An 18,621-nucleotide genomic window follows, 5' to 3' on the forward strand; every position below is an offset into this window, starting at 1 on the left:
TCTTTTGACAGTTTTATCTCAACCTTGCAGAAGTTTCGGTGACGGGTGTTTTTCTCAGAGCAGTCTCACTCCATGAATATATATTTTTACCGATACTAGTTCTAAGAACATTGCTTGTTTGTCTTTGTTGCAACAAGTAGATTTTCATTCGACACGCAGTTAAGGGTACTGCACTTGTTTAACTGAAGGACATTTGGGAATAGTACTGCTTTATAATTCATTGATTTTTCGTATATGACATAAAGACTCTGGTCTCAATTATATTTAACATTTCAAAATCAGCAGTTTTCCGTGTGTAGACAACAGTGCTTTTATAGCCAATATGACAGTTTTATCTTTCGTTACCAGCCTTGTCCATTTTAAATTTAATTTCAATTGAAATGCCCACCGACAATTGTCATATTCAATTAACGCTTACGCCACCAAAGCGTTTCTTAATTCCGCCACCCAAAACCCATCAGCCCACTCCAGAAGCTTCAGTAGAGCGAGAGGTAGCCACGCTGTGGGTAGGACCGAAGCACGACTGCAGCCGTCGTTGTTTCGCTCACGGCAACGGCTACGCCATACACACCCACTTCCATATATACACATTACTGGCTATGGTACTGCCACATTGTGGTGGGCATGAAGAAGCGTTCGCGTGCTGCGTTGACGCTGCCGATTGGCCGGAACGCGACTGCGACGGCAACGGCTACGGATACGGCTGCCGCAACGCTTCAACATATGTAGTTGTACGATGGCAAAAATTCATAATTAAATACTATCTGACTTAGTATGTTTCTAAGCTCTTAGGCTGGGTTTATATTTTCAGAATATTAATTGTGCTTTATCCAAACTTGCCAGCCTGTGATTTCGTGTGCTTATAGGCTTATAGCTGCTCGAGTTATATTTTACTGTCTCTTTAATGATTATGTGATACGTACTAACATTTAGCACTGAAAATATAAACATCCGAACCTTGCTTTTTTAATAGATGTATGATCCGATCATTTGCATTTAAATTAATTTTTAAACTCCACTATATCCGTTATGGCAGCGCAGGATGTATGTAGTTCCACGGTGCGGTTGTTTAATACCTTTAAGGGCATCAAATGTGCAGACATGGCTTTGACCAATGAGAGGACGCGTTATGCTAGCACAACACATGCGCATTATCCAGCGAACGTTGATTGGTCGTGAGACGCTTAACCGGGGCTGTCGCTGCAGCTGTTGTTGTTTTTGCTTTTGAAAACGGTTTTGTTGCTGTTTCCGTGAAACCGGTTACACCAGAAAAACGTTTCGTCTGCGTTGTGGCCGTTGAGAGGCCGTGAACGTTTGCCAGCGTGCGTATTTTTTCGTGTGGCGGTAGTAGTCCAGAGTTTGCTGGATGTAACACGGCAGGGAACCGGACACGGGAACAGCAAAGCAGATCATTGATGCTTTGTGCGTTAGCAGCGCGAATCGCAGGCATTAGTTGAAATTTTGACGGTCGTGTGAGTAGGTGAGCGGTGTCGCGATCGGTAAGCTTAAGCCGTCTTGAGTCCATTCGTAGTGTTACGGAAAACTAACGCTCGTAATAAATTGCTGAATAAAAATTCGTGTGTTGTGCTTACAGTTAAAAGTTTGTGCTAGTGAATTGTAATCAAAGTTGACGATATTAAAAAGACAAGTAGCTAAGGTAAAATGTGAAAACATGTTGTAAATAGGTCTAGTCCTTAAGTACCAAAAGAAATAAATATATAATGGACAGTTCTTTAGCTTGATATACTTTCAGTAAAATTGGTTAGAAAAGTGATTTTGCCTAGACTAAGTATCTAGGTCGTAAGAGAGGCTTACAGATCGATGGTAATTTGAGTTTTTTTTTTTTTTTTTTTTTTTTTTTTTTTTTTAATATATATTTAATTGCGAAATCTGTTATCCTGCTACTCTATGTTAGCAACTTTTATCAGAGAGACAATGGTAATTCGAGTACATTAAGTAACGGCGAATACGATTTTGTATTTTAGTGAAGCAAACCCGTAATCATGACTAGGCTTGATACTAATAAGTTGTCAACTCTTTAACTTAGCAAATCTTATATATTTAAATTGAGTACATAATTACTACAAGAAATCACATTATTCTTTTGGCGCAAGACATTAGATAGACATTTTTATAAATTGTATTGTTGTATTTTTGTTGAACACAGCAATTAATGTCTTTAGGTAACCGTTATTATGTGAGTCAATGTAACGGGATTACATTTATTCACATATCTTTTATTCATTTAAAGTTAATATACAAATAAACAACGGATGCTGCTTTAATTTTATGAGACCAACGGATTTGCATCGCAAAGGTCGCGAAAAGTCGTATTGAAATTGTGTTTCCGCCGGCCTCTGATAACTCATAAATGTAGCTACTACTTTTTCCCACGAACAAACGACAAAATTCAAAAATCGCATGTTAATTAATTCTATAGCATGCCGTCTTCCATTATGACCCATTGATTTTGAAAGCTTTCTACCCAAACAAGCCGCTTAACAACTTATTTAACGTATATAAGCGTGGTCATCAGACCCAAAACGATATTGATCTTGTTATTGTTTCTGGCTGGTTTTCATATTAAGTAGCAATGTAGAAAACGGTGACCACTGTTTTACACTAATGTTCATTCTGCGTTGCCTTCTTAGTCTATCATTTTGTACCTCGCAGCACTCAGAAGGTATGCCCCTATATACATTCAAATGGTAAAGCATATGTTTTATATACATTTTTATTTTAATTAGCTACGTTTAGATTAAACGCCGCGGGTTTTCTTTGCTTGAACAGAAGCTCGGCGAACCTGTCCGTTCCACTTTCGGCTATCGTACCCATTTAAATTATTGTATGTTTGACTAATTTCTTTTAATTTTTATGTTTGCTACGCTTGACAAGTGTATCAGTATTAAAATGAGCCGAATCATTTGTTGCCTATTTTATATTTTCAGCAATCGAATAAATTTCTTGATCTACTCGAAATACTAACAAAGATTGTAAGATCGCATATTTCCCCCTAGTAGTGTATAGTTTTTCATATTATTTTGCTCTTTTGCACAACAAATTTCAAGAATGTTACCAATGACTTTTGAAAGCCGTTGATTTGGTCATATCAGACTTTTTATAAAAACACATTGCAACTTAAAGCACAGACTTTTTTATTTCATATACGATGTCATTGGATTTATTAGCACAAAATTTATTTAAAAAACGATTTTCTGTAGTTTCAACTGCTTCAAGGAAGAAAAATAAAGTGAAACACGCCAAAACACACTAGTAAAAAGTAACCCTTTCTCTTTTAAAAAGAGTTAGCTTGCAAATAAAAATGCTTATCGCTGCCTAATGTGGGTAAGCCTGTGGCACTTAATGACCTTAACGGCTGCCACGAGTACCTCCAAAACTAAACCAAAACAAAGTAACAAGAAAACAAAAAAAAAAAAAACAACTTAATTTTGTGCCTTTGAAAAACAGCGCTGCTGTCCACACGCGCAATTCGGAATTTTACGAGCTGAAAAGCAACCGAAAAGTCAAATCCTTAGGTCTTTAGGCAATTAAATCTAATGTGAATTCCATAATAACATGGCCATGACCAAGTGCAAAGGCTTTGGAGCTAAGGGGTAGTTACATATTTTGATTTATACGGTTCTTCGGCGCGCATTTTCATGCCTCTGACAAGCTGGCGACAGGTTAACCAGGGAGTACACTGTTAAACTGGCTGCCCATTCATTCTAATGACAGGAAACGGAAACCGAAGTAGGGGTGACCTTCTGTCGCCGAGCTTTGCATTTGCATATTTTCAGTATGTTTTTAACCAAATGAGCAATTGGCCAAAATTTATTTTAATTGTTGCCCAGTTTGAGCATTTGCATATTTTCAACATCTGCCTCAGTAAGCTAAACATGCAATGTGGTTTAAGTAGTCCCAGAGCGCTGATAATAGGCCAGTTCACGCTGCGCCAAGAATGTGTTTGGTAAGCAGCTAATTTGAAATACAACAAAAATACAAGCACGCTGCATTTGGGCACAGCACATAAACCACTAAACATTTAATCCCCCGAAACGCCGAATATTTTATAACTAGGACTACAACCAACCACATATGTATTGTCTTTTGTGGCTGCCTTACAAGTTTTATGAAATAATTAAGTTTTATGTATTTTCCTTACTAGTTTTCACTGATCTGATTCCCGACTGACAAGCGTGTGCGGAGATTTCGGAGAAGCCGTAAAAAACCCATCTGCTCAGCTCAGATCGCTTGCACCAACATCTCAACAGCAACATCCATCAACTGCAGCGCCTTCGGCAGCAGCCAGCAATATCTCGACGCGTGGTTTAATGGGATTCTTGCCTAAAATTTGATTAGAATTCCACAATTAAGCAAAACTTTAAGCCAAACCCATAAACATTATCACAAAGCTTACGCAGGTGACGCTACTCACTTCAAATAGTTGGCAATTGGAGTTTAACACGGGTTTCTACCATGCCACATACAGGTGAGTTTCGGACCTCTTTTGGTTAACTAATGAGCAGTAACTGCCTCAATGAAAGCGTTCAATGCCATCACAACAAAATATAAACCAAAAGTAAAATTGAAAATACTTATTTGGATGTGATAATCATGAACCTCAGAGGTAGTCGCAGCCCTTTGGGCAAAACTCTTTTGTGTTTCATAAAAGAGACAGCAAACATAAAATTCGCACTCCATTAAACTCGAAAATACCGCCCCGAGGAGTTGTCAATAGCAGGAGGTAAAAAGTGTGATACCTAAACAGAAAAGACGCACTCACTGGACGGTAATTGAAATTACACATATGCACTAATTTCGTTAGAGCGAAGCAGCATGATTTCATTGTTTATACTCGTTTTTTACAACATTTATCTTCAAGCTCTTAACCAAAGCATATAACAAGGAAAAGGAAAATAATTTATTTTACATATGTGAATTGATCTAAGTCTTTCAATGAATATTTCTCAGCTTAAAACCGATATACTAAGCTGATTACTTTTCGATTTGATTCTTAAGAAAATGCTTATAAAAGATCATGAGTAATACTATTTTAATATGTTATATTTTTAATGTTCACTTTGGGATGAGTTTATTTTGGTTAAGTGACAAGCTCTGTGCTTGAGATTCACGCATAAATGTCCTATATGAAAAAAAGCAGTAGAAAATAATTTGTAATAAAATAATATATGTTTTTATTCGTTTATAATAAACCTTTTTTTTGTTTTAATTGTTTGCAGGCCAGGCGGGTGTCAATCAGTTGGGCGGGGTGTTTGTTAACGGACGCCCTTTGCCAGACTGTGTGCGTCGCCGAATCGTAGATTTGGCGCTGTGCGGTGTAAGGCCCTGTGACATATCCAGACAACTATTAGTCTCCCATGGTAAGTGTGCAGTCAAGGAGTAGATTTTATATAAAATAAACTAAACGGATTTTCTGCTTTGTTATACTTGATAGGCTGCGTTTCCAAAATTTTGACGCGCTTTTATGAGACAGGTTCCATTCGACCGGGATCTATTGGTGGTAGCAAAACGAAGGTAAGTAGATATGGGATTGGAAGTGGGCTTCGTGGGATATTGGCATATGTGCGCCGTGAAATAACAAACGATTATATGTATAAAAATCAAACGCACAGCAGTAAATCCATAAAGTATCAAAGATAAAGCAGCTAGTTTACATATTCTTTGGATGACAGCTTTTATAGATTGTTTGGGGAGACTTTGGTGTGGGCAGAGCGCAGCAAATCAATCTCATTTGCTAGCATTGATAAGCGGATAGCACGCTTTTGTCACCACCGGTACATCACCTGCCTTTAGTCAGTTGCTTAATTTCACACGCTCAATCAGCGACGTAAAGCTACTGTGGGCTACCGCGCCAGCAACAGTTGACGCTGTGATAAAAAGTCGTGGAGAGAATTACAAAGCACAGTGAAGGAAGGTAGGATAGGTACATATCAGCATGGGCTCCAGGTGAAATTAATGTTCAGCTGCGTCGTACTGTATTCCGATGGCACTAGATTTAAATATAACTCGCAATTAACCTCTAAGTAAAGTGTACTTCACATAGAATATGCGCGTGATATAGCGATTCAATAACTGCCTTCATTTGCCCTAACAAAACGTGCATTTAACACCTACACCATGTCAATAAAGAAGTGTCACCCAGGGGATGTGACGTGGGCTTATACTTGGAGAAAGAGGGAGGAGAGGGCGTAACAATAGTCGAGGACAAAGCAGGGGTTAGTTGAGCAGTCATACAAAGCGCCTTCGTGTGTACGATTCGATAAGATCTCTGATGTAAATGTGGGCTCTTTTAGGGGCGCTTATGAAATATTCAAGTATTTATGAATTTTTAATGAATTGCCACGTCACACGTGAACGTTAAGCGCGGCGACTCCGTTGGGCAGCTTTTGAATCAGCAAATATGCAAGATATAGCTGAAAAAAAAGCAAGTTGATATATATCTATTAAAACAACAGCAAAAGCGCGAGGTGTTCGGCTGGTACTAAGGCTTTATACTTATGGGCGATCTGGAAATTGTTTGCAGGTGCATTGCATTATATAATAGAATTTCACGGCATTTAATGGTCAGGACATGTCAAGCACTTCCCAGTCTCTAACCCACAAACTCTCTGCTTTAAATTTCATTAACAGCAAGTGGCTACACCCACTGTGGTAAAAAAGATTATACGCTTAAAGGAAGAGAACAGCGGCATGTTCGCTTGGGAAATACGTGAGCAGTTGCAGCAGCAGCGTGTCTGTGACCCTAGCTCAGTTCCGTCGATCAGCTCTATTAATCGTATATTGCGTAATAGTGGTCTTTGGACAGACGAAATGACATCCAGTCAACAAAATGCTGCGGCTGCTGCAGCCGCAGTGGCAGCGGCTCACCAAATTTCTGCCAATGGTACTCCAACTGGTTATGCCACGCCTACGCAGTTGTACGCAGGCGCCAGCAATGCAGCAGCCGTAGCTTCACGAGTTACACCCGCCTCTGCCACGCCGCCCACAACGACAGTATCAAGCTTGCCCTCACGCTTTACCAAGGCGTTGCAGTCGCCGGCATTGCTGAGCGATGGGCTTCCTCTCAAACCTGCGCCGAAGCTGCCTTCGAATCATGGAAACAGTCATAGTCATGGGATGGCCAGTGTGTCCAGCCAGTTGGGTGGATTGGATTTAAGTTATTCGGCACTGCACAAGCACTGGCTATGGAATCCTTCGCTTCTCTATTATACCCAGGCACATATGCAAGCAGCACAGGCAGTAGCAACGGGCGGTCAGATTTTGCCTTATAGTGGCGCCTTTATGCCACATGGTGCAGCCAGCATGGCGGCTGTTGCTGCTGTTGCCGCAAGCAGCTGTGGAGTTAGTGGCGGTTTCACAAAATCAGAAAGCTCAATCGATCTAACCAAACGCTGTGCCATTGGGGATCCGTTGAGTGATTGCGATTCGGGAAAATCCTCACCGGTGGCGCTGTCGTTAAGCGCAGCTACAGCTACTACGACAGATACGCTGAACACCAGCCATAATAGTCGCAAACGGAATCCGTATTCCATTGAGGAGTTATTAAAAAAGCCTGAGAAGCGTTTGCGACTCAGTAGCGAATCACAGACGAGTTTGGAGGGATGTACGGCTAAGCGTGATAATCTTGAATGCATAAGTTCAAGTTCCAGTTCCAGTGAAAGCAATAGCAGCAACTTAAGCTCTGAAGATACGGCACTGACAAGGTCACAACTGGAAGAAGCTGATATCGAGGAAGATTGCAGTGTTGAGGTAGTTAATTAAGACGACATGTTTGCTTTCACTTTAGTTTAGTAAGAGTACCAGTTTAAAACAATTAATGTGTTTATGCTAGTTTACTCATTCGTGATAACTATTTAATCGAAATAAAATACAATCGAACTATGTAAATGTAATTAATACCCACTTGTTTTCTTGTACAATTTCTATTCGATTTTAGTGTAAAAAAATACTATTTGTGTCCACCCGTTTTTTAAAAACAATCATTTTTTAGGCGTGTAAAATTATTGTCTATTATTATCAATTCTTCCAATACCTGTAAGTATAAGGGAAAGTTATTTCATATAGCCATGTCCGCCCGGCTCTGCCTGTTTGATAACATTTTTATTTAAGTTCTTATATACTTTACTTGGGAAGAAGCAATGCTACTGCTGCATCATAATCTCAGTTATAAGCGTATTTGTTTACTTTGAACGAGTTATTTCCGTGTCGGGCATTGTTAACTGAAACATTCTTGCGAAAATTATTATTTCCACAATAAAGTGTGTTGTACTTGTGTTAGTTATCAATGTGCTACCTGGTGGTCCCTGGGCTGTCCTTTTGCAACGTCGTCCAGGCGCTCTTTAATTAACTTGCGCACCAATCAAGTGTCAACAAGTTGCCAACAACAAGAACAACAATTCATTGCAAAGTACAAAATTACAAGATGTCTGACACAACCATAACTATCGATCGCCCGTGGTGGCAACTGCCGCTTCTTCGCACATCTCTCAACCGGCGAGACAAACAAACACACTGTGAACCGACAGCCAATTCATGCGGCAAAAGTAAATTTAGGTGATAATTTTCATTTTTTTACCTCTTTTTTACGGTTTTGTATAATGGATAAATAATGGAACACTGCAGAACACTGGTAACAATCGACTTTTATAACTTTTCAGTGACCGCTTTGCTTCATACCAAATTCATCTGATGTTTTGTGCAGGTTTCAGATTATTGAAAAGGCTGAATTTTTTTGATGATGGAATTTGATTTTGGCCCACTGTACGAGACTTGCTTCCTTAGTAAGGCGACAATGACATTGAAATTGTCATGAGCTACTGCAGTGTGCGTTGCTGTAGCTGCATTGTGATCTGAATTTATAAGCAGAAAACTAAGATCAGGGGTGCTATTAGGGGACAGACAACCCAGGCCGGAGGTGAGAAGTGCTTTCATTATATGAAACCATAACCAAGAGCCTGTTGTGAACGTTCCCAGGATAGGTAGTTTTCCGACCACCTCTGAATATTACATTTCATTAACTTTAAAGGAATATTTCAATTTGTTGATCATTTCTTTTAGTTGCTGCATTAAAAGGCAAAGTCTCTCCGAATTTAGAGCTTACAAGAAGATTTTTGAAACACATCAAAACAATTATGTTTTTAAAGTACGGAAAAGACAATCGGATGAAGGAAATCTAATAAGAGGATAGGCCTTAAAGAAAAGTATAAATGTACTAAAATTGCGTAAAATATGCGAGAAACGTATGCTTCGCTGCTTGAGTCTGAAAAAAGAAAGGCATTTAGACATTAGCAAAAAAGTTGCCATAATTTTATCACGTGCAAGGATTGAAGCAGGAGGGGGCATTGCACTTCATAAACAATGCTAAAAGGCGTTGAGGATTCGCACAAGAAAACTGGTGGTCAGGAATGCAGCACAGTGTGAAGGCCTTATTTCCAGTAGCCAGCACCCCAGCCAGCAGGCGCAAGCGCAGTAAAAGCAAGCTTCACTTCTGAGCCTGATTGTCCCACTTCGGAATGATCAGGCATGACTATGACTGACAGGCTGGATGCCTGGCTCTGTAAAAAAGTTTCTTCTTTGAACAAACACAGATTGCTACGCTGGACTGTTTACGTTGAACGCACATATCGATCGTTGCTCGTTGATCGCCTCGATCATAAGCCGGGGGCGACACTTTTGGGCCAGGCCACATCGGGACAACAGAATATTTTTATACGCTCGCGTTCGAAATATAAATGAGGTAAGCATGCAGCAGCAGGAACATCAGGATCGTAACCATCTTCCATTCGATCTCTCGATTTCCGATCCAAAGCGTTTTTGTAACAGCTCGCACAGTTTTGCGCGACAAAAAACGCGCGAGCCGTTCACTTTGCTGAGCATTTGGATTTCGCGCTCGTTTGAGGTTTTTGTACCGGTTACCAGTAGATATATGAGCAACAATTTCTGAGTTAGCTGAAGGAACTGAACCTGCTCAAGGTACTGAGCCTGCTCTCAGTATAGGCTGAACTATTGCAATGTTTCGTTGCGCTGTTAGCATTTGATTTGTGTTTTGGTTTTTGCGGTTACTGCACGTTTTCGGCATAAATCAAGATATTGTCGGAGATTCGGACAAGATGAGAAGGTGACCTCGACATATCTTGCAGTGTATGAGAAAACGACCGATGCGACCAATATTTTACTGACGGTATTAGTATTGTTTTACACGATTAGCGGCTGGATTTCGATTTGATTCGATTATTGAGGCATATTCATTAACACTATAAAATACCATTTATTCTTTAATAGACATATTAATAGACTTCGAGATATATATATTTATATATTTAATACATATATTATTACACAAAAAATGCACGTACAAAACAAAATAGAGAACGAGGTAGAGTAAGGAAAGGATAAAGAAAGAGACACGACTGATCGCATTTTCAGCTTCCTAGCTTTTATGGTGCGTCTATCACTCGCTAATATAAGTATTGTCCAAAAGGTGTTCCTCTGCTTCTTCTTTTCTCAGCTAAGGAAAAAATGGGTTATTTACTCTTTAATATCCCTTGTGCTTATTGTCTAAAGTATTTTCAGCGTTCTTGTGGAAGGATTACAACAGAATAAAATATATCTCCGGGTATAGTTTTTTAGATTTGAATTATTCAAAATACACTTGATCGGCGTGTGGTACACGGAACCTGCGTGTCGAATTTGCTGTTATTAGCTCGTACAGTCTGTGATATTGGTGCTTACATACTGATAGTCAGATGATCTTGGCTAGAACGATTCGGTCGTTGATGTTGATCATGAAAATGTTATAACTTCAACAAATAATTTATTTTGTTATAGGTCCTCAAACCAAGCACTCTGGCTCTAGTAATAATAGTTTTTATGAAAATTATATTTCATTATATTGGTGAATATGAAAGTCTAGTCGTCTTGCGTTTTCTAAACTATTGACCTTTGACAAAATTTAATGAGTTCACATTTGTAGTTTTCTCTTCATACTTTTATCATTTTGTGCATTTCGCTTGTTTAGTTTATATGCTTGGCTTTTATTCGGCGTTGCCCTTGTTAAATAAGGCCATTTCTTATGGGTAATTTCCTAAAGGTTCACTTAAATACTCCCTACCGAATTTGAACTCGAGATCTCTGCGACGAGTCTGGCTTGTCAACACATTTCGAGATTGATTTCTCTGTTTCTTGTGACTACCTGCGACCGCTGTGCGCACAATTAAACCGTAAAAAGCGGCAACACAACTAGAGGAACAACGGGAAAGGGTTAATTGGCCACCGGCAACAGAAGCAGTTATGTTCTTATTTAAAACGCTCGACAACAGGTTAAACCCAAATGTGAAGCAATAAAAATTTAAAAATGTTTTCCTGCTTTCCTCATGGGGCTGCTCATTAAAATAGTAAACCTGCGGATCGATGAATAGCCCCTGAACGAAACAGTAGCGCTCCAGAAATATAGTTCGATTGTGTCTAAAAACTGTGACATTTACATAATTAGCTTTTATTGTTAGTTGATCGCTTGCATAAGCGCAAGATCTATGGAACAAGAACACAATATCTGTAAGCGGAAATAAAGTAAGCTGTGTAAACAGGTGAGTTGCCTCTGAAAAGGCCTGCAAAAACAGACAATAATTAAAATTAATGTGGGTATCGGCTGCATTTGACTCCAAATTAATGACGTGGCCGGCCCTTGGGTTGAATCCCGGGTCTGAGTGTAACGAAAATCAGTAGGCGACACTGTAGTCATAAAAGTAAAGTTAACAATTTTACAGCTACCAAGCCTACTAGGCACAGGTTACTCTGGTAAAGCACTGACATGGACATCAATATCGTTGGACAGGTATCTCTGACTGAAATAAATAAGTCGCCCGAGTTGGCAATGAAATTCTTTAGGACGTAGGAATAGTGCGCTACTGTCAGCACAAGGTGAATTACAAGCAGGGCGCAAACTATTGGTTAAAATTACATATATCATCACAACCCCTAACTAAGCCAGCAGCGATTTTAACACTAGTTTCTCGTTAACATAAAATCAAAATCGGTTATGTCTTAATAGTTGAAAAGTTAACTGTTGTCTTAGGACACTTTTTATTTAGTATGTACTTCGACCCAACGTGCAAAACGTGTGCCCAAAATAAAAAAAAAAGAACATAACGCAATACCAAAGAGTACACTTTGTTTGGTGCTACCGAAGTTGATCGATTTAAGTCTGACTGCAGCTGCAGTGCGTCCTTATAATTGGTACATGGGTTACGAGAGGGAGACATTGGAGGGAGAAAGAGGATAAGGAACAGATACTGTAACTAAGTTAGAGCCAGCGGTGCGCTTGTGAACAATTCGTCAAATCAAACAAGTAACGCATACTTCCGCATCCGACTAAGGGCAACTGATTCACCTGCTCCTTGACGCGCGCATATTAGCAGCGCATAGGAACTTCAGCCCGCATTATCCTTCGCTCTCGGCAAGTGCTCAAGTGCCCATCATTAGCTCGTTCGCTTTTTCAGCAATTACGCCACTTCAATTGTCTTTGACATGACTACACAGGATCTGCACCTTTCAAATCGCACTCTGTTAATTTTCTTTTCCTTTTTTTATAAGTCCTGCGCCGATGCTGGCGTACACTCGCGCCTCCTTCGCCTGGTAATGGTAATGGAATTATAATTATAGACTCCGCTCCCTCGCTCGCTGCTCTGCACTGGCTAATGTTGTCAGCAAGTCTCGTGGCCGGTTTGCGGTTGCAGGTTGTGATGTCGCCACATTAAATTGTCAAATTGTTTGCGCCTTTCTTATCATGATGTTTGGCGAAGGGAAGCACGTGCTCATCGTTTTTATTATACCCTGTACTCATTAAAAAATGGTATATAAGTGCAAAAGGAGAACTCTCGGGACATATAAGCTATTTGTTTTCTGATGAGGCCATCCAGATGAATTTAGGTATATACATAATTGTGTATTAATGGTAGTGCTTTATTTCATAAAAATGTATAATACATAAAAATACAAATTTTCTTGAAAAGTTAAGGAGATAAGTTTTCTAAATCTTGAGTTAATTTAATCTGAAAAATAGGACTCCAAGTTAGAGTCTCTAAGTCGTCGAAGGGTGAAATATTGCAATTATATTTCAATATTTCAATATTTTTCTTGAGAAATTAATTTATATTTTCTTTCACTTGTCAATATTTGTGCACTTTTTGAAAAATGAATACATTTTTTTGTCTTAGCTAAAGGTTTTAGTACTCACTTTTTTTAAAAATATCGTTTGCAGCGCTCTACAGCTGAAGCAACGCTGTAAAGCGCCACCTATAGCAAAACAAAATTTTACTCGGTCTACTAAAAAAGGCATTTCAGACAGTCAGCAAAAGCTGATTGTTATGAAACGGCTTAGTCTGTGCAATGAGATATAAAATATTTTAGCCTGTGCAACAACCACAATGTGTACTGGAATATTTAATCTAAAACCAGTATAAATAAAAATATTATCAATATTATTATGTATAGGTAAGTTTAACAAGAGCTATATAAATAATCTATTGAATTTTTAAGCTTGTTCTACAAAGAATTCATTGGTCTTTTTAGTTTGTATTTTTATTCAAGTGCTGGTAACAATTTACGTATTTAATCTTTTATCGCCCAAAAGCAAAATGTAAAACTGAAAATCCAATTATGAATATTGTGGATGAGAGTGCTTTACTAAGATGAACCTTAGCTAACTATTTTTTATAGTTTGAGGTTGAAGCGAACATACGAATGACTAGTTTAATCGGTCATTAATGTTAATAACGAATATATTTCTACTCTATGGGGTCAGAGGCGCTGTGCCTTGCCTACATTTCCACTAATTTAATAATTTAAAACGTAAATCAAAACGTTTTGTTTGAATTTCTTAAAAATATGAGGCTTTTGTCCCAGTTTTTTACAATAGCGCGTACAAAATGATAAATTTTAATTTCATTTACTGAACAATATTGATAATTTAAATTTAACAAATTAGCACTTTTACCATTATCATTCTTTCAAAATACATAGGGAAACCCAATATTTGGTTTAAAGTGTGAATTTATAAGAATAGTATGAGGGCCTGAAAAGCGTCTTTTAGTCAATAATGCGCGTTGCGCATAAAAGTTCAAAAGGCCATTTGCGCTTAATTAAATTTCATTTGTAGTCAATGAGAATGAAAAAGAAACTGTGGATGCAGAGTGAGAGTTCTTGGTGCTTAGGGCCGCCTAATTTAATTATTGTACCACTGTAAATATGATTTACGCAGGCAACGCCACTCAACCACTCTTCAGCCGTTGCAGCAATGCCTGGGCAACAATTCATACGTACATTTGCTCGGCTAGAGGTCATAAAAAAGCGACTTACAAGAGGAGCAGTGGGAAAAGCTGAATTCTAAGGAGTCACGTATACCAAATGACTGTTCACTCGCTAGCCCATACGGCAATGTGGAGCAAGACCAACCACACATAAAGTTACCGTAAAGATATTGCTGCAACAAATCTGCATGGATGACGCCAACTTAATTTATCAAACATTAATAATCGAGTGGCCAACATACAATGAGGGGACATTTCATAGTCTGTTAAATTAACCTTTGTTCAACGTATATTACTTTCGTAAATTGTTTGACGCTTTGGATTAGTAGTAGTAGCACTATGTGTGTATATATGTGAATTATTTTCGTTTAAGTTTGCTTAAATTTTCTTTGCAAAGTTAGTTAATATCCATCATGGTTTTGTATTAAAAACATCACAGTCTTAATGCTCACGTTACTATATAATATTAACATGTGTTTAATCATTGGCGTTCCGATTATAAACTTTTTCAGTTAGAGCTCATCTTTGTCATGTTCAAAGCTAAGCGAATGGGTGTCAATAACTATTAAAATAAACAATTTCCAGGGGCTTGGAGTAAAACCAGATGTAATAAAAATTGTTAACAAAAAATTTGCAATTCTATATATGCGTAGATGGAAAATATACTATTTGCTGGTGCTACTGCTAGCTAAGAATGCAAATTTGCCAAATGTTTGCAAACATCTAAAAAAAAACGTCGTGGCGAAATATGGATAAACTGAATTTACGTGTGCTGCTCTTGCCGGTCGCTGTAATTTATGTCAAACAAACTATGAAAAACTATGAAAATATTGTGCATAAAACAAAAAGCAAATCTGCAGACACTCATAGCGAAAAAAAGATGCGGCCATACGGAATGTTTATTTGCTGTGAAATTTGAAGCAAGCTACGTTTATGACACAAAATTTTTCGTCGGCATTCACTGGAATTCATTTTGACGACGGCCACAACTAAATATTGTAAGTTTTAATAATTTTATTAAATGCCCGTTATAAATTGCTTTAAACGTGAAACATGAGCAACAAACATCAAAGTGAAAATGGCCATTAAACAATAATAAGTTCTTGTATTTCAAGTAGAAAATAGTTTGGTCATGACTCAAAGGGTAAAAGATTGGGGAATATGAAATAGATCTTAAGCGACACATTGCTGCCAATTAATTTGACTTTTATTAAAGAAATAATGCAATTAACCAACACAACCAAAAAGTTGAGTAATACTGAAATGGGCTTCAATGGTAAGGGCGAGCTCTTTATTAGCCCTTGATTGATGAAACCGCCCAGTAATCAAGCACCACTCAACGAGGAGGAGCTTCATAAAGTTTGTGGCTTTTCTGTTAATGAATAATAACCAAACGGGCAATGGGACACACGTGTTTGCATGTGTCAGCTCACCCTTTCAGGCCCTATTAATGGTAAAAAGTTAAATTGTGTCGTAAATTAATTAAATTCTCTCTCCTTTGGCCCTTGACACTTGAGCCCCACAAATTGCTGGCAGCTCCATCGTTGATTCAAAACATTCTTGCTTCATTGGCATTTGAACTTAACTTATTCTTTTCTAGTAAATATAGAGCGCCTAATCCGAAAATGTCAAATTAAGTTATATAGACTCTTCAGTTTATATTGTTTCGACTTTTATGCATCAGAATTAACGCATTTAAATCTATTAACAAGTAAGAGGTTCTAGTCGGGAGCTCCCGACTAGGGGATACCCTGAACCCCATAAAGTATATATATTCTTGATCAGCATCAATAGCCGAGTCGATCTAGCCATGTCCGTCTGTCCGTCCGTATGTATGAACGCAAGGATCTCAGAACCTATAAGAGCTAGATACTTGAAATTTTAGATGTAGGTGCTCCTAGTTCCCGCGCAGATCGAGTTTGTTTCCGATAATCGATAAATTGCTCCGTTTTCAAGAAATCGATCAAAATAGATATCGATATCCTCTTTTTTGGGCAATTTTGGTAAATAATAAGAGGTAGAGTCACCAAACTTGACATATAGCTTCTAAAATAGAATATATGTATGCATTTGATGTTGGAAGAAGAGGGTTCAGGGTATCGCCTAGTCGGGAGCTCCCGACTAGAACCTCTTACTTGTTTTATATATATTATAACTACTTTTTAGCATTGACTTTAAGTAGTTAACCAGCATCATATGATGCTGAATTTAAAGGTATAAGGTAAAACAGAATGGTTTTTCAATTTGCTCAAATGACAGTCATCCCCTACAGGGTATGCGGGCAACAATATGCTCCCAGTCCCCCGTTTCACACATGTGGCTCATGCATTTGACGTCATGAAGGTCAACACACAAACATATTTGAACAAAGAGATACACATACTCATTTTACACAGTGGCTGGTCGGTCAATTGAAGAGGTTAATTTTGTGTGTTGTGCCTGGGCTTAGTCATGTCTCCGGGGTGTTAATGTTAATGCTTCATATGCCACATGCGGCATATATTGGTCCAATTGAGCGGCTGTACGAAGTTTCACTAGATATGGGTTTGGCAATTATTATTTCAACAAATTAAAAATTAATGAGTGCTGGTCATACGGTCACCAAAGCATAAATGTAATTGCTGACTTATACGGGACTACCATAGTGACTGAGTGTTAGTGCTTATTAAAATTTAATTAATATCACAATGCAACTGTATATTGCTTATCTAACATGTCAATTATGCGGGCAACTTGTTGCTGTTTTTATACCCTAAACCAATTTTAAGTGGTTAAAAAGGGTATAATGGTTTTTGCCTGCGCAGTACGAGTTTGTTTCAAATCGTCGATAACTTGCCGTTTCCATGAAATTGATAAAAATCGATATCTCAATACCGTTATTTGCGTACATCTAGAAGCTTACAATAGCTGGAGACACTAATATTGGAATGTAGACTCTCTTATAGTATACACAGATCCAGAATAGTTCACTTCTTAACCTTGTGCTTTAATATTAACATTTCGACCTTGGATACAGGTCGAAAAGTTCTCTGCACAGGTAGCCAAAATGTCGACATAATCTTGTGGCTGCTTTAGGCCAGTTGTTGTTTACTCGTTGTTGACAGCTCTTTGTCGAGGTGTAAGCTTTTCAGGGGTCGAGAGGCTTAGGTGTTAAAGTAGGTGAATGTGTTTGTATGTTTATAATTTCACCGGTGACAGATTTTGACAATCTACTTTTTGTTCTAGACTAGCTCTGCATTTGATGGCTGGAAACCGCAGCATGAGACGAAATTTGTTCGTTACGTGCCCATACAACTAACATGGCGTGGAAAAAGAACCGTAACCACATATGTTCTCACTGGTTTTAAAAGGGGTGGTGCAGGCATGTCGAGGGCTTTGTCGGAGGCAAGCACTTGATTTGGTTGTCAACTTTTAAGACATTTTCACTAGGCATCCCTTTATGATACGTGTATGCATATATTATCATTATATTTCTTGATCAGCATTATTAATGTATATTTGCAACGAAGAATCGATGTTAGCATCTATGAAGCGGTACTATAAGAGAACTTTGATGTTAATGCCCTAGTTTTCTAGTTGTAGCAAATTCAACTTCGTCCAAAAAATGATTGATCTGCATTTTTCGCCTAGGAAGCTCGGATTCTGCAAATAGTGGGTTAAAGCCTGAACTTAATTATATTAATTATAAAGATCCTTGGAAATGAACTTTAACCCGAAACTGCAAACACCAAATCTATTGACTATTCAAGACTCCAAACCTATCTACATATAAACAATTTACTGCCTTGGCTGGCACATGTTTAACATGCAGCTAATGCAGGCAAGGACACTTTTCATTTTTCGTTGCATGCATAGAGAGTCACATCACTGGAGAGTTGTAAATATTTCTTAATCTTTCCAGCCCTCACTGACACGCACATGCGCTCACTTTCACATATACATACACAGTATGCTTGCACAGAGCCGCTCGCAGAATATTTCGCTTGCGGCTGTTGGAGCTATGCTAACCAGTACTCAAAGCAATGCGAGTCAAAGCTCAAACGGTTGAACATTGTTGTTGTTTCCCAGTTGCTCAGTGGCGATTGTTGCTCTTGTGGGTAACGGCTAGGCAGCTTGTAACAATAATTTAAGCGATTTTACACTTTTTGTGAGTGGGTTAATGGCATGCCTGCCTGTGCCGGGGGTAGGTGGATTCGGGATAGCGTTTCACGCAGCAAAAATGCTTTTTGCACAAAGAGTGTTCTACGGTGGCAGTGTAACACACATAGCTTATGAATTCCACAATTCCCGCTGA

The 18,621-nt window shown here is 38.5% G+C and overlaps 2 protein-coding genes across 2 annotated transcripts in view; one reads left to right on the forward strand and one right to left on the reverse strand.

Annotated features, from left to right (window-relative positions):
• tun (N-terminal glutamine amidase tungus) overlaps positions 1-18,621 on the reverse strand; it is a 98,063-nt gene that overhangs the window by 16,668 nt on the left and 62,774 nt on the right. The gene's annotated exons all lie outside the window — the stretch shown is intronic.
• On the forward strand, positions 1,224-7,894 carry Poxn (Pox neuro). Its single transcript, XM_032436459.2, has 5 exons — positions 1,224-1,657; positions 4,166-4,489; positions 5,241-5,381; positions 5,456-5,535; positions 6,652-7,894. Exons 2-5 carry the CDS (start codon positions 4,477-4,479, stop codon positions 7,780-7,782), a joined length of 1,365 nt encoding a protein of 454 aa, XP_032292350.1. The 5' UTR covers positions 1,224-1,657; positions 4,166-4,476; the 3' UTR covers positions 7,783-7,894.

Source organism: Drosophila virilis, chromosome 5 (genome assembly GCF_030788295.1).
Source record: "Drosophila virilis strain 15010-1051.87 chromosome 5, Dvir_AGI_RSII-ME, whole genome shotgun sequence".
In the NCBI taxonomy this organism is placed as follows: domain Eukaryota; kingdom Metazoa; phylum Arthropoda; class Insecta; order Diptera; family Drosophilidae; genus Drosophila; species Drosophila virilis.

Bases quoted from the DNA above. Each gene is read 5' to 3' on its own strand.
- Poxn (XM_032436459.2), top strand. The intron at 5,382-5,455 runs GTAAGTGTGCAG...TATACTTGATAG, and splicing joins ACAACTATTAGTCTCCCATG to GCTGCGTTTCCAAAATTTTG. The intron at 5,536-6,651 runs GTAAGTAGATAT...TTTCATTAACAG, and splicing joins TTGGTGGTAGCAAAACGAAG to CAAGTGGCTACACCCACTGT.